This window comes from Oncorhynchus mykiss, chromosome 17 (assembly GCF_057628025.1).
Source record: "Oncorhynchus mykiss isolate SJ-2025 chromosome 17, ASM5762802v1, whole genome shotgun sequence".
In the NCBI taxonomy this organism is placed as follows: domain Eukaryota; kingdom Metazoa; phylum Chordata; class Actinopteri; order Salmoniformes; family Salmonidae; genus Oncorhynchus; species Oncorhynchus mykiss.
In genome coordinates this window covers 35,223,948-35,246,207 of record NC_143038.1, presented here as the reverse complement: position 1 = coordinate 35,246,207, position 22,260 = coordinate 35,223,948, and the positions used below count along the sequence as shown (strand labels likewise).

General features: G+C 45.6%; 1 protein-coding gene across 24 annotated transcripts in view; it reads left to right on the top strand.

Moving 5' to 3' along the window:
* Positions 1-22,260, top strand: part of plekha6 (pleckstrin homology domain containing A6) — a 172,192-nt gene that overhangs the window by 85,685 nt on the left and 64,247 nt on the right. For all 24 annotated transcript variants that reach the window (XM_090205348.1, XM_090205341.1, XM_090205346.1 and 21 more), the window contains 4 exons: positions 3,194-3,277; positions 16,187-16,337; positions 16,613-16,717; positions 17,389-17,461. In XM_090205348.1, coding sequence (XP_090061474.1) covers positions 16,203-16,337; positions 16,613-16,717; positions 17,389-17,461 — 313 coding nt within the window. In that variant the 5' untranslated portion in view covers positions 3,194-3,277; positions 16,187-16,202. The remainder of the gene's footprint in view (positions 1-3,193; positions 3,278-16,186; positions 16,338-16,612; positions 16,718-17,388; positions 17,462-22,260) is intronic.

Sequence of the window (22,260 nt, the reverse complement as noted above, 5' to 3'; positions counted from 1 at the left end):
TGTGTGTGTGTGTGTGTGTGTGTGTGTGTGTGTGTGTGTGTGTGTTGGGGCTATGGCTTGACTTTCATGCTAGTGTGAGTAGCCTAGCAGTCATGGCTAAACATTGCTACCATATGTTTACCCTATATAACGTGAGGGCAGTGATTGGAACTGGTCCATTATTTTTCAAGTAATTTTGTCGTCCAGTTTGTGGTCATATTAAGGACACTGATGTTACCGTATGCTGTTTAGCTATTTGTTTTTCCATAAGCAGAAGCAGGCAGCGATATGGTCTCTCTCTATATAGGTTTGTAGGTTACGCATGAACAGGCATGCTCAGTCGCCGGACCCTCTGAGACCAAGTCACACATGCACGCACACACACGTTTGGACCCCAGGAAGAGTATTGGAAGACTACATAAAAACACACACACACACACACACACACACACACACACACACACACACACACACACACACACACACACACACACACACACACACACACACACACACACACACACACACACACACAGGTCAGCAGCAGCTGTCCCAGTGCCCAGGCAGGCTGTAGGTGGTTTGTCGGAGGTTTGTTATGGTTAGCTGCACACAGGCAGAGGGGTGTGTGTTTTGTCCCTTTGGTGTCAGGAGGTGCATGCCTTCTGCCTGACTGTGTTCTTGGCTGGCCACCATCATCCTCTCTACCTATCACTGCATGTGTGAGTTTGTTTGTGTATGTGTGTGTGTCAAGTGTGTGTGTGCACATGTGTGAGTGCCCAGTGTGTGTCCAGTGTGTGTGTGTGTCTGTGTGAGAAGGAGGATACACAGACTCTCTGCATGGCAGAGTCTGGGCCAGATGCCACACACATATTATCATCCAGTAGTGCGTAGAGCCAGAGCCAGAGAGAGAGAGACAGGCTGTGGGGGTGGAGGTGTTCGGCCCTGCCTTACATAGAGCGTTGTTCTTCAACCCTGGTTCTGGAGACCCCCGGGGTGGTCAGGCTTTAGTTCCAACCCAGCACCAAAACATCTGATTCAACTAATAAACTAATCATCAAGTCGTTGACTCGCTGAATCAGATGCTTTCAGTGCTGGAACAAAAGCTTGCACAAGCTCTGGCTCTAGGAACAGTGCCTTAGTGTAGTGTACGGCAAAAGACTACCATACAGTATGCTGTCTGTCCTCGTTAAAGGGTCAAGGCCCTATCTAGTGATTTCTAAAACCTGAAACTTGGACCTGCTATCTACAACCTAAAATGGTTCTTTGGCAGTCCCCATAGGAGGACCCTTTGAACAATCCTTTGTGGTTCCAGGTAGAACCCGTTTGGGGTCCATGTAAAACCCTTTCCACAGAGGGTCCTACATGGAACCCAACATAGTTCTACTTGGAACCAAAAAGGGTTCTCCTACTGGGACAGCCGAAGAACCCTTTTGGAACCCTTTTTTTAAGAGTCTAGGTGGATCCCTGGGGCTATGCCATGGAACATCATTGATCCTCACAGTCTTCCTATGTCCTTACTCTGTGTCTTTGGCCTACAATATGTGTCCTCTTAGGCTGTAAAACAACTAGGCTGGCTTCCCTAAGCCTTGGATGAGTAAAGAGAGAAGCTTTCAGATCATGTACTAGTACAACACTCTTTGAAACAATGGTGCAATCTAGAACCAAATAGGGTTCTTCAGCTGTCCTCATAGGAGAACTCTTTGAAGGACCATTTTTGGCTCCAGGTAGAACCCTTTTGGTTGCAGGTGTAACCCTTTTGGGTACCATGTAGAACCCTTTCCACAGAGGGTTCTACATGGAACCCAAAATAGTTATATCTGGAACCAAAAGGGGTTATCCTATGAGGACAACCGCAGAACCCTTTTGGAACCCTTTTCTCCCAAGAGTATAGTATACCTAGGTAAGAAGGGTGTGTTCCTATAAACATCTTTCTGACTTCAGGCCTTTCCTCCGGTCCTAACAATCTTACCATCCCCTCCTTTGATAAGGCCCTCATGTCTGCAGTCTGTCTTTCAGACTAGCAGCAGGGGAATCCCACAGTCAGCTTTGAGCATACTCCTGTGTGTTTTGCAAATCCGCTTAAGAAACCATCCCTGAGATCAAAGGTTATTCACTGTTATCTTTCACTATACAAAGCCCCGTCAGTTTAACTCCTGTAATTGTACATCTGTGTACAAGATGTGTGTGTGAGCAGGTATGTTTTGTCTGTGTATGCATGTATGATGTGAGTGTGCACAGGTATGCAATGTAAGTATCTTCATGACTGTACACGACCGGGTGATTAGGGGTTTTCATGTGTTTGTGTCAGTGGTGGCTGGTGGGCAGAGATAAAATGAGAACAGGCTCATTGTAATGGCTGGGACAGAATAAATTAAATTGTGCAATAATTGTCTTGAGTGTCTTTCCATCCATTCCAGTCCCACCGTTACGATGAGCCTGTCCTCCTAAACCTACGCCCTCTAGCCTCCTCTGGTTTGTGTTAATGCCAGTGAACCAGGTTGTGTTTGCAATGAATCCAGTCTACAGTGGGATTGATGAGATGGAATATCAAATAGAGTCTAGGATAGCTCTGGTGAGGAGAAGGGGAGGCAGGGTACCACACTGCACCACTCCACCTATAAAACCACAGCTATTTACGACTGGTTAGATTACACTGTGCAGCAGAAACAGGAAAGACATGCACACACCAGCCCTTGCCTCGGCCCGCAGTGGGTGTAAAATCAATAGCAGGGAAGGGACACCGATACACAGATCACAGGAACACTTGTACATCCAGACAAACAGAGAAAGCCACACCACTCCAGACATGGACCTATTCCCTACATAGTCTGTCTAACTGAGTGCAGACATAATGTTTTAGCCTGCTGTCTGATGGACAGAGGAGCTGAGGGAGAACTCATGTTGTGGTGTTGTTTCTTGATCATCTCGATCGTCTTGACCATCGTGTTGAGGGAGGTGGTTGAACAGGACCCTGATTGACCACCATGTCATGTTGACCCCTCACCACACACTGATTCTGGATCAGTAACTAATCACCTCTGTTGATAATGAAACTGTTCTGGTTGCTGAGGTGCTGTGTTGCTGCTGTGATGTCAGCGATCAACAGATCAGCCATCGATCAGCTGCGCTCATCATGTCTGACAGCTAGACAGCATGGATCTCCACCAAAAATGCCCTTCTTTCTTTCTTTTTCTCCTCCTCTCCTCCTCTCCAGCCAAAATGACCCGAGCGGACCAGCTGGACATCCAGTGATCCAGATCCAGCTGAAAGAGACCGGACCGATTCACACCTACATAACGTGAGTGCAACATTAATCTTACTTTAATACAACCGTACCCTAAGTAAACTTGGACCACTACATGATTGCCTGACGTGAGTACAAGCCAATTAAAATCTTATTATAAACTAATCTTAACCTTAAAGGGATAGTTTGAGATTTTGGCAATTCTGCTCACCCAGAGTCAGATGAACTCATGGATACCATTTTTATGTCTCTGCGTGTAGTTTGAAGGACATTGAAGGTCATTTCTGGAGCGATTGCTAACTAGTGTTAGTGCAATGAATGGAAGTCTATGGGATCAGCTAGCATTAGGGAAATAAGAGTAGAAAAAGTTGAAAAAAGGGCTTACTGTCCAAATCTCAAACTATTCCGTTAAACCAACATAACCCTAATCAGACAATTACACAAATAGTTGACAAGAGTACAATCCAAACTCAACCTTACTCCAACTTTACCCTAACCTAAACCGAACCGATACACACATACCGGAGTCCTGACGTGACTACCCCCAATCGTAACCTTAATACAACCTTATTTAGTGTTGCTGTATTCAGAAGAATTAACAAAACATCCCTTTCACTCAGCTTTACAGCCGACCTGACACTATAGCCTGTCACCAGACAAGAGAACACATCATTGTGTCATGCACACAGACAAATGGGCTGTGATATAGGAGAGGAGGAGACAGTGTGTGTGTGACAGAGTGAACACTCTTAGAAGAAATGGTTCCAAAAGGGTTCTCCGGCTTTCCCCATTTTTTTTTTGTTTCCAGGTAGAATCCTTTTTGGTTTGAGCTGGAAACAAAAGGGTTCTTCAAAGGGTTCCCCTATTGGGATTGCCAAAGAACCCTTTTAGGTTCTAGATAGAACCTTTTGTAGAGAGATGGAATATAGTAGCAGGTTTTCACTGAGTCCCTTTGATCACACCTGTCACTATGAGGTTTGTCACACGGTCTCTACACTGGTATGCACAGTGGTAGAAAAAGTGCCCAAATGTCATACTTGAGTAAAAGTAAAGATATCTTATCAATAGAAAATTACTCAAGTAAAAGTGAGTCACCCAGTAAAATACTACTTTGGTAAATGTCTAAATGTACTTGGTTTTAAATATACTTAAGTATCTCAAGTAAATTTAATTGGTAATGAACTCAGCAAAAAAAAAGAAACGTCCTCTCACTGTCAAGTGCTTTAAATTTCATCAAACTTAACATCTGTGAATATTTGTATGAACATAACAAGATTCAACAACTGAGACAAACTGAACAAGTTCCACAGACGTGTGACGAACAGAAATGGAATAATGTGTCCCTGAACAAAGGGGGGCTCAAAATCAAAAGTAACAGTCAGTATCTGGTGTGGCCACCAGCTGCATTAAGTACTGCAGTGAATCTCTTCCTCATGGACTGCACCAGATATGCCAGTTCTTTCTTTGAGATGTTACCCCACTCTTTCACCAAAGCACCTGCAAGTTTCTGGACATTTCTGGAGGGAATGGCCCTAGCCCTTACCCTCTGATCCAACAGGTCCCAGATGTGCTCAATGGGATTGAGATCCGGGCTCTTCGCTGGCCATGGCAGAACACTGACATTCCTGTTTTGCAGGGAATCATGCACAGAATGAGAAGGATGGCTGGTGGCATTGTCATGCTGGAGGGTCATGTCAGGATGAGCCTGCAGGAAGGGTACCACATGAGGGAGGAGGATGTCTTCCCTGTAATGCACAGTGTTGAGATTGCCTGCAATGACAACAAACTCAGTCCGATGACGCTGTGACACACTGCCCCAGACCATGACAGACCCTCCACCTCCGAATCGATCCCACTCCAGAGTACAGGCCTCGATGTAACGCTCATTCCTTCGACGATAAACGTGAATCCGACCATCACCCTTGGTGAGACAAAACCGCGACCTTTCACTGAAGAGCACTGTTTGCCAGTCCTGTCTGGTCCAGCGACGGTGGGTTTGTGCTCATAGGCGACGCTGTTGCTGGTGATGTCTGGTGAGGACCTGCCTTACAACAGGCCTACAAGCCCTCAGTCCAGCCTCTCTCAGCCTATTGCGGACAGTCTGAGCACTGATGGAGGGATTGTGCATTCCTGGTGTAACTCAGGCAGTTGTTATTACCATCCTGTACCTGTCCCGCAGGTGTGATGTTCGGATGCACCAATCCTGTGCAGGTGTTGTTACACGTGGTCTGCCACTGTGAGGACGATCAGCTGTCTGTCCTGTCTCCCTGTAGCTCTGTCTTAGGCGTCTCACAGTCTCACATTGCAATTTATTGCCCTGGCCACATCTGCAGTCCTCATGCCTCCTTGCAGCATGCCTAAGGCACATTCACGCAGATGAGCAAGGACCATGGGCATCTTTCTTTTGGTGTTTTTTAGAGTCAGTAGAAAGGCCCCTTAGTGTCCTACGTTTTCATAACTGTGACCTTAATTGCCTACCGTATGTAAGCTGTTAGTGTCTTAATGACCGTTCCACAGGTGCATGTACATAAATTTTTTATGGTTCATTGAACAACCATGGGTTGCTTTTTTTGCTGAGTTTTTTTTGCTGAGTTTATATAATTAAGTATAGGGATGACCAGGGATGTTCTCTTGATAAGTGCATGAATTTGACAATTTTCCTGTCCTGCTAGCCATTCAAAATATAATTTTGTGTGTCAGGGAAAATGTATGGAGTAAAATGTACATTATTTTCTTTTGGAATGTAGTGAAGTAAAAGTTAAAGTTGTCAAAAATATAAATAGTAAAGTACAGATATCCCCAAAAATTACTTAAGTAGTACTGTAAAGTATTTTTACTTAAGTACTTTACACCACTGGGAAAACACAGTACAATTGTTACAGGAAAGCACTTGAGCTGATGTGGCCCAGCAATCTGCTCATAGGCAGAGAACTGGGGTCTGCTTACTGTCAAACTGTGTGTGTGCGTTGGGGTAACTCGAGCTTATCCAAAAAGCTGGCACAAGAAAAGACATTAAGGACCATGACATTGAGACCTACACCACCCATCCCCCCTGCTCATTCCCCCCACACACACTCACAAAACACTTAACGCACTTCATACACTCACACATTGCAACACTGTTTTGCTGCTAGCATATGGGATCCAGGCTCCTATTGGATTATTAGGCTGGTATTATAACATTTATACCAATAATTACACATTCCTGTCAGGAAGATAAATGCCCTGGTGGTGTTAAGACAATACTCCCACCCCCTTCATATTCTGTTTCTCCACCACAATCAATTCTGTATCGAGCTGATGATGCATTGGACATTAATAAGATATGATGGTGCCAGTAAAGAGGCAGGGTTTTACAGCAAGTTATTGTTCAAAGCTACAATATAAAATACTGTAGCTAAACGTTACAATGGGGATATTTACAATATACAGTATTTACCGTCAGTTTGATAGGGGAGTTGATGGCACTCTTTTACAGCAAAAACCTGAGGAGGAGCTGAATTGGAAGGGAAATGGTTAAATTATTGAACTGGAAGTAGTTTAAAGGGTTAGTTTGGAAACGTAGTCAGGACACTGCAGTGTGAACACCTCTACTCTCATGTTAATTGTCTTGGAATCTGGGTGAGGAGGGGTGATGTGGGATTATTTCAAACACTCTCACTTATCAGAAAGGGTCAATATCAGGGGATATATTTATCTCTATAAATCTGGATATGTGACATTTTATTAGATAAAAGGAGTAGACATGCTCTAGATCCACATGTTGTCACGTTTCAGGTAAGACCCAAATGCAGACTGTGTTGAAGTAACAAGTAGTAGCAAATGACAGGTCAAGGCAGGCAGGTGTTGATAATCCAGAGTAGTGGGGCAAAGGTACAGGACGGCAGGCAGGCTCAGGATCAGTTCAGCCAGAGGTCGGTAATCTAGCTGAGAGACAACACCGGTTGACTTGACAAACAAGACGAACTGGCCACAGACAAACAGAGAACACAGGTATAAGTTCCCAAGGGATAATGGGGAAGATGGGCGGCACCTAGAGGGGGTGGAGACAAGCACAAGGACAGGTGAAACAGATCAGGGCATGACAGTACCCCCCCCCCCTCTAGGGACTCCACCTGCCGTCCTACTTGGACGCATACCTGGTTGAGCGGGTGTCAGCGTTGGAATTCAGAGATGAGGCCTGGGTCTAGGATGTCCCTCGCTGAGACCCAGCACCTCTCCTCCGGGCCATAACCCTCCCAGTCAACCAGGTACTGGAATCCCCTGTCCCGAGGTCGAACTTTCAGGAGCCTTCTCACCTTGTACTCCAGTTGGTCATTGATGAGACAAGAGAGAGGGGTGGGCCTGGAAACAGGAGACAAATGGCTGTGAGAGATGGGTTTATATCTAGACACATGAAAAGTATGAAGTATACGGAGGGTACGGGGCAACAGAGGATGAACAGCAGAGGGGCTAATGATTTTGGAGCAGGGGTGAAAGGTCTCGGCTTCCGGGAGTGTAGCCGCGGGGCTATAGTGGCGTGCCAGCGCATTCCGCTTAACATCCTTGGGTACAGGTTGGTGTTGTGGAAGCGAAGTGGACCGTGCCCCCTCCCTGGGGTCTTGGTACTCTGCGGGAATGGAGGAGAGGTTCGGGGCAATTTACAAGCCTCCAGGAAGACGTCCCGGGGCAGGCAGAGCTGATTTCAGGCAGTGAGCGTGGCAGAACGGGCTCCAGCCCACGATGGCATCAGTAGACCAGTCAATCGAGGGATTGTGTCGCTAGAGCCAAGAGAATCCCAATACCACAGGAACACTTAATGACCGGCAGCACCACAATACAGACAACTCTGGGTGTGAAGTCTGCGTACACATTTGGCTGGAGACAGCCTAGCCCTGCCGAGCTGCATCGGCTTGGGAAGAGGTAAATCGGCAGACTCTGGAGGCTCTTGGAGGAACTCTGGTAAGCTCGGATCCTCTCAGAGGCGTAGACACTGGCGACTTCCAGAGTTCATCAGATGCAATGTGTGATCCTTGAGTGAGCAATTGGAACCACAATCAGACCTCTTCTCCCTCCTACGCTCTCGTGGCCGTCCATCGATCCGGATGGTCAAAGCATTGAGTGCGTTGAGATCCGTCGGTAGTTCCAGGGTTTGCAAGCCCGTCCTTCCTCCGATAATCCGTGCAGGAACATGGCGAACAGCGCTTCCGGGTTCCAGGCACCCTCCACTGCTAGCGTGCGGCAATCCACCGCATAGTCTGCCACACTGAGGGAGTCCTGCCGAAGCTGGAATAACTTCCGGGCAGCCTCTCTTCCGGACACCTGAGCCTCATAAACCTTTCTCACCTCCGCCATGCATACCTCCAGACTGAGGCAGACGGTGGATTGTTGCTCCCACACCGCTGTGGCCCAGGCGAGTGCCCTCCCGGACATCAGCATAATAATGCACGCTATCCTCGAGCAGTCCGAGTGGAAAGAAGAAGGCTGGGGGAAAAGCAGGAGCTGAGACAAAATGCTGGCCACAGACAAAAGTACGCAATGGATAATGGGCGACACCTGGAGTGGGGTGGAGACAAGCACAAAGGAAACAGATCAGGGCATGACACATGTACTTAATTGTTTTATTTTATGTTTTACCTTTATTTAACTAGGCAAGTCAGTTAGGAACAAATTCTTATTTTCAATGACGGTCTAGGAAAGTGGGTTAACTGCCTTGTTCAGGGGCAGAATGACAGATTTTTACCTTGTCAGCTCAGGGATTTGACCTTGCAACCTTTCGGTTACTAGTCCAACGCTCTAACCATAGGCTACCCTGCCGCCCCAGTTGTATATGTCTACATACGTACATCTAATCCGGACCTCAGAAATCTCCCTGCTGCCGTATGAGTCCAGGGAGATATCTGGGGTGATATCCCTTCAAGGCATGCCCCTGATGCGAGTGCATCTGCTTATATATTTTTTTGACTATTTTTAACTCCGGAAAAGGTATGTGTCAACATGCTGACATATCTAAGCATTTATACTTAGGCATGAACATATCCATGTATTTTAAGAAATGTATAATTTCTGTTGTCATTAACTGATCTTTTATGGATCCATATAAAAAAAAGAATAATCATAATCTCAGTAGATATACTTACATGATATGTAATATTCATCCTCCGTATGTCTGATCGAAAATTGGCTAAATCCAATGACTGATCAATGTCCAGCGGCCAAAGTATTTGACCTGTTCAGGAGCCGAAAATCATTGTGCTTCTTCACATGAAGGTGACATAACTGAGCATACATTTGCACCATATTCAGGACATTGTCATATTTAATCCAAAGCACATCTCTGCTATGTCTGTTTAAAAAATGCAGCATAGCAAATCCAGAGCTCCAATCAGAACACGTTTTCTGTAAAGATGCAAACGTAGGCCAATCTTTGCTAAAAAAATGCATTTTATTTTATTTTTAAATAAAAGTTGCACACTCTGAGACAAAATGCTGGCCTGCCCTGTTTGTTATTGATGATGGATGTGATCGAAATCTAATCTAATCCAATAACATTTTATTGGTCGCATACACATGGTTAGCAGATGTTATTGCAAGTGTTGCGAAATGCTTGTGCTTCTAGTTTGCGACAGTGCAGCAAAATCAAAAAGCAATCTAACAATTTCACAAAAACGACCTAATACATGCAAATCTAACTAAAGGGATGGAATACGAATATGTACATATACATATATGGATGAGAGATGGCCGTGCGGCATAGGCTAGATGCAATAGATGGTGTAAAATACAGTATATACATATGGGATGAGTAATGCAAGATATGTAAACATCATTATTAAAGTGTTAAAGTGGCATTAATAAAGTGACTAGAGATCCATTTGTTAGAGTGACCAATGATTTCAAGTCTGTATGTAGGCAGCAGCCTCTCTGTGTTAGTGATGGCTGTTCAACAGTCTGATGGCCTTGAGATAGAAGCTATTTTTCAGTCTCTCGGCCCCAGTTTTGTGACCAACCACCTATTTTCAGTCTTATGTTGCAAAATTTGAAATTGTGTTTTTTACGTTGGATGAAAGTACAGATTCAGAGCTACAAAATGAAAAATCCTACACAGCAGTTGAAAAGTAATTCTGCTTTGAGAAAATGGCCCTTGTATGTTTTGGTACACCAACTGGAGAACTCTTTTATGTCTTTACCCATTCAGCATCAGTCCTACCCTCTTAAGCCTTTGCCTCCCCCATCTCTTTAATGATTTACATGTAAGGCCATGTGCTAAACAGAGTGAGGTAGCGTAGTTCACATTTTCATGAAGTACAATAGATGACAGTAATCACCCCCAGACACACCTGGATAACTTGATGGGTCATGTAATCATCTGGTGAAGTGGAATATTTTCTTTTGTTTAGACATGTAGCTATCTAAACAATGAACCATAATCCCAAACCATACTACTTGCAATACAAAACTGATTGGCATAGCTTGCCACCATGCATTAAATGCTGTAGTATGAATCTTCATGAATCTAGCTAGCTAACATTAGGCTATAACTAGCAATGCAAATGGATTTCTGAGATACAAATAATATTACTACATAAATCATACACTTAGCATTAGCTAGAGTGCCATCCAGCTAACATTACCTAGCTAGCTAACAGTACGCTTTAACTTGCAATGAAAATGATTTTCTGACAAAATTAGAAATGTATAATATCTAAAAATATAGCTAGAGTCTTACCCGTATAAATGGATGAACGCTTCACGGTAGACTGGAATCCCTTTAACTAAGTAAGTTGTCCTGTGTCATTTTAGTTTTGTTTGAACAGCTTGCTTGGCCCGTTGTGTAACGTCACTCCGGTTTACATTGACAATGTGCAATGCCATAAGAATCATCATCTTTCTTCCTCTCTGTCAGATATGCAATCAAACACCAGAATGTTCTCCTTCTGTAACGCCCGGGGTGTGGTGGAGGAAGAAGTCAGGCGCAGGAAGCAGAGAGTTCAGGGTAGCGCTACTTTTATTACACCACAACGGTGAAACGACGCCAACCCAAACCAACGCCCCAAACACGGGGAATTTAAACAGTCCAGCAAAATATACACACACACGGACAACTGTGACCTACAGCCGTGTACATACGTACACTGAAAATAATCCCGCACAACTAGCAGGCAGGCCGGCTGGTAAATAAAGCCCAACCAATTATCCTAAACTAAACACAGGTGCAACTAATAAACAGAAAAGGGGGAAAAGGGATCAGTGGCAGCTAGTAGGCCGGTGACGACGACCCCTGAGCGCCACCCGAACAGGAAGGAGTCATGACAGTACCCCCCCCTGACGCACGGCTCCCGCAGCACGCCGACACCGGCCTCGAGGGCGACCTGGAGGGCGAGGCGAAAGGGCGATCCGGATGGAGGCGATTGAAATCCCTCAACAGTGACAGATCCAAGATGTCCCCCACCGGTACCCAGGACCTCTCCTCCAGACCGTACCCCTCCCAGTCCACGAGGTACTGCAGGCCCCTCATCTGGGGTCTCGTGTCCAGAATGGCCAATATCGTGTACGCCAGGGACCCCTCGATGTCCAGAGGGGGCGGAGGGACCTCCGGAACCTCACCGTCCTGCAGAGGACCAGCTACCAACAGCCTGAGGAGAGACACATGAAACGAGGGGTTAATGCGATAATAGGAAGGGAGTTGTAATCTATAACACACCTCGTTTATCCTCCTCAGGACTTTGAAGGGCCCCACCGCAGGAGCCTCGGTCTGACTCGGATGCCAAGGTGCCAGGACCGGCTGGTATCCCAACACACACTGAAACGGAGATAGGTTCGTCGAGGAGTGATGGAGTGGTCTAGGTACGCCCATGGGACATACCTAGACCACTCCCTGGGCCGGTCCTGGCAATACGACCGCAGAAACCTACCCACCTCCTGGTTCACTCTATCCACCTGCCCATTACTCTCGGGGTGATAACCGGTGGTCAGGCTGACCCAGACCCTCAGATGCTCCATGAACGCCCTCCATACCCGGGACGTGAACTAGGGACCCCGATCTGAGACGATGTTCTCCGGCACCCTGTAGTGCCGGAAGACGTGGGTAAATAACGCCTCCGCAGTCTGTAGGGCTGTAGGGAGACCGGGCAACGGGAGGAGACGGCAGGACTTAGAAAACCGATCCACAACCACCAAAACCGTAGTGTTCCCCTGAGACGGGGGGAGATCGGTCAGGAAATCCACTGATAAGTGAGACCATGGCCGTTGTGGAACGGGGAGGGGTTGTAACTTCCCTCTAGGAAGGTGCCTAGGAGCATTACTCTGGGCGCACACTGAACAGGAAGAGACATAAACCCTAACGTCCCATGCCAAGGTGGGCCACCAATACTTCCCCCGGAGGCTCCGCACTGTCCTCGCCACCCCAGGATTACCCAAGGAGGGTAGGGTGTGATCCCACTGAATCAGTTGGTCCCGAACACCAAGTGGCACGTACTTACGCCCAGCCGGACACTGAGGATGCGCAGGCTCCGCCCGTAACGCCCGCTCGATGTCGCGGATTCAGTCTCCTAGCTGCCCGAATATACTCCAGATTCTGGTGGTCGGTCCAGATGAGAAAGGGGTGCTTAGCCCCCTCAAGCCAGTCTCTCCACACCCTCAGGGCCTTGACCACCGCTAACAACTCCCGGTCCCCCACATCATAGTTACGCTCCGCCAGACTGAGCTTCCTTGAAAAGAAAGCGCAGGGGCGGAGTTTTGGTGGCGTACCCGAGCGCTGTGATAGCACGGCACCCACCCCAGCCTTGGACGCGCCCACCTCCACTATGAATGCTAGAGAGGGGTCCGGGTGCGCCAACACGGGTGTATCCGTGAACAGCGCCTTCAACCTATTGAAGACTCTGTCCGCCTCTGCCGACCACCGCAAACGCACCGGCTCCCCCTTCAGCAGTGAGGTAATGGGGGCCGCTACCTGGCCAAAACCCTGGATAAACCTCCGGTAGTAATTTGCAAACCCCAAAAAGCGCTGCACCTACTTCACCGGGGTAGGAGTCGGCCAATTACGCACGGCCTTAATGCGGTACCACTCCATCACCACCCCTGAGGTGGAAATGCGATAACCCAGGAAGGAGAAAGCTCGTTTGGAGAACACACACTTCTCAGCCTTGACGTATAGGTCATGCTCCAGCAGTCTACCAAGCACCTTGCGTACCAGAGACACATGCGCGGCGCGGGTGGCGGAATAGATCAGAATATCATCGATAACCACGTCCTGCCCGTGCAGGTCCCTGAGAATCACGTCTACAAAGGCTTGAAAGATGGCTAGAGCATTCTTTAACCCATACGGCATGACGAGGTACTCATAGTGGCCCGATGTGGTACTAAACGCGGTTTTCCACCCGTCTCCCTCCTGAATACGCATCAGACTATACGCGCTCCTGAGATCCAGTTTTGTGAAAAACTGTGCTCTGTGAAATTATTCCACCGCCGTAGCGATAAGAGGTAGTGGGTAACTAAACCCCACTGTGATGGCATTTAGACCTCTATAATCAATGCACAGACGCAGACCTCCCTCCTTTTTCTTCACAAAAAATAAACTTGAGGAGACGGGTGAGATGGAGGGCCAAATGTAACCCTGCTCCAGAGATTCCGTGACATATGTCTCCATAGCCAACGTCTCCTCCAGGGACAATGGGTACACGTGACTCTTGGGAAGCGCAGCGTTTACCTGCGCAATCCCCCTGTCGATGAGGTGGTAATTTAGTCGCTCTCTTCTTACTGAAAGAGATTGCCAGATCGGCATATTCAGGGGAAATGCGCACCGTGGAACCCTGGTCTGGACTCTCCACCGACGTGGCACCGATGGAAACTCCCAGACACCTTCTAGAACACTCCTCTGACCACCCCTGGAGAACCCCCTGTCTCCACAAAATCTTAGGATTGTGACTAGCCAGCCAGGGAATCCCCAGCACCACTGGAAACGCAGGCGAATCGATAATGAAGAGACTAATTCACTCCCTATGATTCCCCTGCGTCAGCATGTCCAGTGGAACCGTGGCCTCCCTGACCAACCCTGACCCTAATAGCCGGCTATCTAGGGAGTGCAAGGGGAAGGGAGAATCTATCGGCCTGGCTTGCAGTCAGGGTTCCAATTCATCCCAAAGGTGTTTGATGGGATTGATATCAGGGCTCTGTGCAGGCTTGTCAAGTTCTTCGACACCGATCTTGACAAACTATTTCTGTATGAACCCCACTTTGTGCACGGGGACATTGTCATGCAGAAACAGGAAAGGGCCTTCCTAAAACTGTTTCCATAAAGTTGGAAGCACAAAATCATCTAGAATGTCATTGTATGCTGATTTCCCTTCACTGGAACTAAGGGGCCTAGCCTGAACCATGAAAAACAGCCCCAGAACATTATTCATCATCCACCAAACTTTACAGTTGGCACTATGCATTGGGGCAAGTAGCGTTCTCCTGGCATCCGCCAAACCCAGATTCATCTGTCGGACTGCCAGATGGTGAAGCTTGATTCATCACTCAAGAGAACATGTTTCCACTGCTCCAGAGTCCAATGGCAGCGAGCTTTACACCACACCACTTCAGCTGATGCTTGGCATTGCGCATGGTGATCTTAGGCTTGTGTGCAGTTGTTCGGCCATGGAAACCCATTTAATGAATCTCCCGACGAACAGTTCTTGTGCTGACGTTGCTTCCAGAGGCAGTTTTGAACTCAGTAGTGATTGTTGCATCCGAGGGCAAATGATTTTTACGCGCTTCAGCACCCCGTTCTGTGAGTTTGTGTGGCCTACCACTTAATTGAAGGCAGAAGTCGGGAGGTTGAAGTTGCCAAGTACAAAAAGTGATTAGCCATCATCAGCAAATTAGCTGGTCAAGGTATCAAGCTCATTGAGAAACTCTCTAAGGGCAGCTGGTGGGCGATAGATGACAACAATATTAAGCTTGAGTGGACAAGTGACAGTGACCGCATGGAATTCAAATGAGGAGATGGACAGGTGAATGAGGGAGAAACAAGGAAATCTCCACTTAGGATAAATGAGCAGCCCTGTGCCATCACCAAGACAACCAGATGCTCTCCAACTATAAGGGAACACTTAGTCAGATTAAGAGAGAGCAGTTGGAGTATATGATTTCTGTATATGTTGTTGTTTTTGTAACTTTTTCTGTGCATCAGAGCTTCCAGTTTGTTTGTGTCTGCATCATGTGCATGGGCATATTTATATACAGATGCTATTAAAAATGAATCACACATTAGCTTTGCTTACCTTTCTTATGAAAATAATCATGCTCTGCTCCCAATTACTGCACTTCCAAAGCCTACTGGACCAGAGAAAAGGAGGGGAGGGGGTGAAAGTGAGATATAGGAAAAGAGAAAGATGGAGGGTGTAAGAGAATGTGATTGAGGAAGAAAGAGGTCAAGATCATGCGCAATAGAGATAGAAAGAGAGATGGGGCTATATAGAGAGAGAGAGAGGGGGGGGGGGGGGGGAGCTGGAGGAAGGAAAATAAACCGAGAGTGGAACAGAGGGGAAGATTGGAGGTGAGTTAAATAGAGATAGAAAGAGAGAGAGAGAGAAAAAGGGAGGAGATAGTACAATTCATCCCTCCTGCTTGTCAGTGGATCAATATCTAGCAGGGTGGGCAGTGCAGAGCAGGACTTGGCGATGCAGGGAGAGGCAGAGCATGCCTTTATATAGACATCAATAACTGGATCACTGAACACACAACACAGGGCTCGGCAGGAGCAGAAGAGAAGCAGAGGAAAGGAGAGAAGTCTTAGTCATTCTCCCTCCTTTCCTCCTCTCCTCTCTCTCTCTCTTTATTCCCTCTCCTCTTCACTCTAAAAGCATTTGAGTATCACGGGTCATTTTTGACACTCCAACCTTATCCAGGCGGTCTCAAAGATAATGTGTTTACATGTGTTATTAACGTTGAGTGTATAAGTCACTGAATCTATCTCTCTGTCTCTGTCTCTTTGTGTAGGAGCTGTGATTTGGAGATGAATGGGAATGTAGGAGGTAGAGGACCTGTGAGTTCACCCAGCGACATTAACTGCAACTCCAACAGCACCACCATGGTATCAGACCTATCCTCCCCAGAGTCTCAGACCCAGTCCCAGCCCTTCACACCACGGGTCAGTACACACACACACACAACACACACACACACACACACACACACACACACACACACACACACACACACACACTCGTGCACACACACCTACACACACGTACACACACGTACACACAAGCATGCACGCAGGCAAGCACACATACACACACCTCACAACCTCACTACACCACACACCACATCATGGTTTTATGACAGATTCAGTGATGCAAAGAGGTCCCTTTTGTTCTCTCATCTTCCCTCTCCCCTTCTCTCCTTCCCTTGTTTCTTCTCCAGGCATCTCGTACTCCAAAGAAAGCTGCTACGTTTGGGAAGCGTTCTAACTCCATGAGGAGGAACCCTAAAGCTGTAGTAGCTAAGCAGGGCTGGCTATACAAACAGGTCATTCAGCTCTATACACTATTCTGCATCAGCATGATGCACTTTCCTTTATGCGTAGTGGTTATAAGGGTTTTAGGCTCGGTTTCTGTACAAGAACTTTGTGGTCAACTGCTGATGTAAAAAGGGCTCTATAAATAAACGTGAGTCAAATGCCCCATAATACCCCATAAATATCTCATAACTAGGACCAGATATGCTCTTCTTCCAGTATTGCCATTCTTCTCTACATTTTTCAGTTCAATATTTCCTTGTCTCTCCCATTTGTTTTGGTCCAGTATGTCTCAGACACTTACTTTGTTTTGGTCCAGTGTTGCTTTCCCTTTTCTCTTCATTTTTTCAGTTCAATATTCCTCGTCTCTCCTATTTTTTTTGATCCAATATGTCTCAGACCATTACTTTGTTTTGGTCCAGTGTTGCTTCCCCTCTCGCGTTGTTTAGGTCTCATTGAATTTGTCTTCCTGTCTTTTACATAGTGCGGTACTTCTCACACTGTTTAAGTCCAGTTTTTGTGTCCCCCCCCCCCCGAAGTTATTTGGTCCAGTCTAAACTGTTTTGTCTACTCTCTGGAGTCCCATCCAGTTCACTGTGTGTTTTTAGTCCCCTTGTCAGTGTCTCCCTTTAGGCCAGTCAAAGCCATCTCAATATGCGTTATTCTCTCTGTCTCCCTGTAGGCCAGCAGTGGAGTGAAACAGTGGAACAAGAGATGGTTTGTCCTGACTGACCGATGCCTGTTCTACTACAAAGGTAGGTTGCTGTCATAGTATTGCCTTCTTTCTTTAAATTATCTTTTCTTTTTTTAATATCCCATTGCCACCCTTCATTGGAGGACATCTTTATAATTCTGCTTTATTCTACTGCATTTCATTGTGTGTTTTAGTCAGAAAGGGTTTTCCTTCATTCTTGACGCACTGTTTCTCTTCTCTTGTCTTCTCTTGTGTTTGTGTGGTACTGTGCTATGTTGTTTTGTCAGCAGGTAGAATTCACAGTAACTGACAGATCCGGTTGTTCAACCATGTGTTGGCTACGTCCCAATATACTCTATCTTGTTGACAGTTTTTTTTTTTGTGTGGACGAGATTGGTCAACCTTGTCCAACAATATCTGCAATGCACATATACAGTTGAAGTCAGAAGTTTACATACACCTTAGCCAAATACATTTAAACTCAGTTTTTCACAATTCCTGACATTTATTCCTAGTAAAAAATACCTGTCTTAGGTCAGTTAAGATCACCACTTGATTTTAAGAATGTGAAATGTCAAAATAATAGTAGAGAGAATGATTTTCACCTTTATTTCTTTCATCACATTCCCAGTGGGTCAGAAGTTGACATACACTCAATTACTATTTGGTAGTATTACCTTTAAATTGTTTAACTTTGGTCAAATGTTTCTTGTAGCCTTCCACAAGCTTCCCACAATAAGTTTTGTCCCATTCCTCCTGACAGAGCTGGTGTAACTGAGTCAAGTTTGTAGGCCTCCTTGCTCGCACACTTTTTCAGTTCTGCTCACACATTTTCTATTGGATTGAGTTCAGGGCTTTGGGATGGCCACTACAGTACCTTGACTTTGTTGTCCTTAAGCCATTTTGCCACAACTTTGAAAGTATGCTTGGTGTCATTGTCCATTTGGAAGACCCATTTGCGACGAAGCTTTAACTTCCTGACTGATGTCTTGAGATGTTGCTTCAATATATCCACATAATTTTCCTGCCTGATGATGCTATTATTTTGTGAAATTCACCAGTCCCTCCTGCAGCAAAGCACCCCCACAACATGATGCTGCCACCTCCGTGCTTCACGTTTGGGATGGTGTTTTTCGGCTTGCAAGCCTCCCCAATTTTCCTCCAAACATAACGATAGTCATTATGGCAAAACAGTTGTATTTTTGTTTCATCAGCCCAGAGGACATTTCTCCAAAAAGTACGATCTTTGTCCCCATGTGCAGTTGCAAACCGTAGTCTGGATTTTTTTGGGCGGTTTTGGAGCAGTGGCTTTTTCCTTGCTGAGCGTCCTTTTAGGTTATGTCGATATAGGACTCGTTTTACTGTGGATATAGATACTTTGGTATTTGTTTCCTCCAGCATCTTCACAGGGTCCTTTGCTGTTGTTCTGGGATTGATTTGCACTTTTTGCATCAAAGTACGTTCATCTCTAGGAGACAGAACGCTTCTCCTTCCTGAGCGGTATGACGGCAGCGTGGTCCCATGGTGTTTATACTTGCGTACTACTGATTGTAAGATGAACGTGGTACCATCAGTCATTTGGAAATTGCGCCCAAGGATGAACCAGACTTGTAGAGGTCTACAATTCTTTTCTGAGGTCTTGGCTGATTTCTTTTGATATTCCCGTGATGTCAAGCAAAGAGGCACTGAGTTTGAAGGTAGGCCTTGAAATACATCCACAGGTACACCTCCAATTGACTCAAATGATGTCAATTAGCCTATCAGAAGCTTCTAAAGCCATGACATCATTGTCTGGAATTTCCCAAGCTGTTTAAAGGCACAGTCAACTTAGTGTACGTAAACTTCTGACCCACTGGAATTGTGATAAGTGAAATAATCTGTCTGTAAACAATTGTTGGAAAAATTACTTGTGTCATGCACAAAGTAACTTACTTGCCAAACGATAACAAGACATTTGTGGAGTGGTTGAAGTTTTAATGACTCCAACCTAAGTGTATTCAAACTTCCGACTTCAACTGTACATACATGGGGTTGACTTAACAAAATATTTACAATATTTACAGCATGTATACATTGTCTATGTAACCTTTATTTGATCCAGGCAGTGCCACAGAGCGGCAGGGTAGCCTAGTGGTTACAGCGTTGGACTAGTAACTGGAAGGTTGCAAGTTCAAACCCCAGAGCTGACAAGGTACAAATCTGTCGTTCTGCCCCTGAACAGGCCGTCATTGAAAATAAGAATTTGTTCTAAACTGATTTGCCTAGTTAAATAAAGGAAAAAAGTAAAAAGAACCATGGGTAGTGTCTCAGCTGGCATTATTTTAAGCAGAGCCCTTTGTGGCTAGAATCTGTTTTTCAATGGAAACCTGGCCAAGACACCTCACTACACCTGCTACCTCTGTCTGTCTCTCAGAGTCCTACTCTGGGGATTTGTTTGGTTGTATCTGCTTTGGCAACTGGAAAGCTTTGTTCCATCCTTGGCTTGGTTGTACTGTCATAGGCTGGTGTCACATTTAAAATGGTGACATTGTTTGTGTTTTTTTTTAGCTACAGTACATGATGTCATGTCAGTGTGTTCTGTTAGCAGAGTGGAAGGCTGTGGGTCTGGTGCACGTCACCACTATGTCAAGAGGACTGTTGACTTGTTCAAGGTGCTTTAATATCACACAGTGTCTCTACTCTCCTCCATGCCAAGTCCCCAAATCTTTGTGGTCTTCATCTGTCATCTTCTGAGCCACAGCCAGGAGTGGAGAATAAACAATGTGGCATTTGAATATGTCACACGGCTCGAGGTATCTTCTTAGAGTTTGATGTACGAGCTACAGTAAGTGTGTGTGGGTTTATGGGTGGCTCTGTGTACATATAGAAGTGTGAGAGGGTCATTGTGGTATGTGGTGAGAAATGCTTTACAAAAGACTTGAGTACGTTCGGCTATGTCAGCAATCTATAGAGATTGATATTTAACACACACACACACACACACACACACACACACACACACACACACACACACACACACACACACACACACACACACACACACACACACACACACACACACACACACACACACTCCTTATACAGCACAGTCTCTCCATCAGGGCAGCATTGAAGGTGACTCACATCGACTGCACACTACTCCGGAAGACGGAATTCTGAGAGGGTCGAGGTTGTCTCTGTCTCTTAACATGACAGATGTTCAGTCTGTCACTCCCACTGGTCCACCTGCAGCCCTCTGCTACCCATACAACCCACGGCCAGGTAGAATTACCACATACAAGATGAAGAAGAAAGAAGATGATAATTGTCTTTCCCCCCCTTCCCCTCTCTTTCTCTCTCTATACTCTCTAAGTCCCTGACCTTCAGGTCCTGTCTGCCATATTTGAAGGGAAAGGGGATACCGAGTCAGTTGCAGAACCGAATGCATGGAATTGAAATGTGTCTTCAGCATTTAACCCAACCACTCTGATAGCAGAATAGACAAAAGTCCTTCTCCAGCACCAAAAAGTGTCATGACATTCAGTGACATTCACTCTTGAAGAATAGAAGAAAAGTTGGGACACCTGAAAAGGGGCTGAAATATGGAATGCAAATACAGCGGTGTCTGTCCTGCGCTCATCGAGCTGGATCCAGTCGATACAATGTTGCAAATTTGCTGGCGAAAGACAGACAGATAGAAAGGCAGACTGGCAGAGTAGAGAGATTAACGCAATTCAAAGACCCTGAACTAACTTTCACTGGTTTAAACCTTGAGAGGCGGGGGCGCTTGTTTCATTTGGAATAAGCTTTTAATATTTCATATTTACCACTTAAGAAGTACAAAGTAGCATTTTAAACAAAATGATGGATAATTAGAGACCCCCCCCCAAAGTTTGACTTTTGTTGCATTTGTCTCATTCACACACACAGCTGTGTGTGTGTGTGTGTGTGTGTGTGTGTGTGTGTGTGTGTGTGTGTGTGTGTGTGTGTGTGTGTGTGTGTGTGTGTGTGTGTGTGTGTGTGTGTGTGTGTGTGTGTGTGTGTGTGTGTAAATCATGCACACCATCTATAATTTGACCAAATATTTAGGATCAGGTCATCATTTCATGGAGTATATGAAGGAAGAAACCACATAGAAAAAGTGATAATCAAGTTAGGTTTAAAAAAAAAAAAAGATTTTCACCAAGTCAAATTAATTTACTGAGATAGAGGTTTCATGATGCTTGTATCTAAACCGAAGTTGATCATTTAAAGATTGTTTTATACTTGTACACCAGTTGTGGTCTCTATAAGCTTCAATATGAGGTCCTAAATCAAGCATGAAAGTGCATCCTTGTGGTCAAAATGTGTTTACCTTGGGGTAAGTTGAGCCCATCGTTGAGCCAATAGCAAGTTGAGCAAATTGAAGTGTTTTGTAATGCTAGGCATTATCGCTAGCATATGGGGTAACAACAGGGTCTGGCCTATTTTCAAAGTGTTTTGAAAAGTACAAATTGTTTGTTAGGTGTTAAGCCTGTGTTAAAAGATGCTTAAAATGCGTAAAAGACAAAAAGCGATTGTGATTGTATTGAAATGTGTTTTAAAAAGGTAGTGGCATTATTTCATTCAGTACAAGAATTTGTGAGCAGCTTAACTTACCCTGTCCCGCAGCTCAACTTACCCCACACCCGGGGTATGCTGTACCAAGAGACCACTTTTTTTGGACAAGCTATGTTTTCAAAACTGTAATGTTTACATGAATTCTGATTATTTCCAGGGATACACAACATCCCGAAATATACACTAAGTGTACAAAACATTAGGAACAGATTCCTAATATTGAGTTGTTTCCCCTTTTTCCATCAGAACAGCCTCAATATGCCAGGGTATGGACTACAAGGT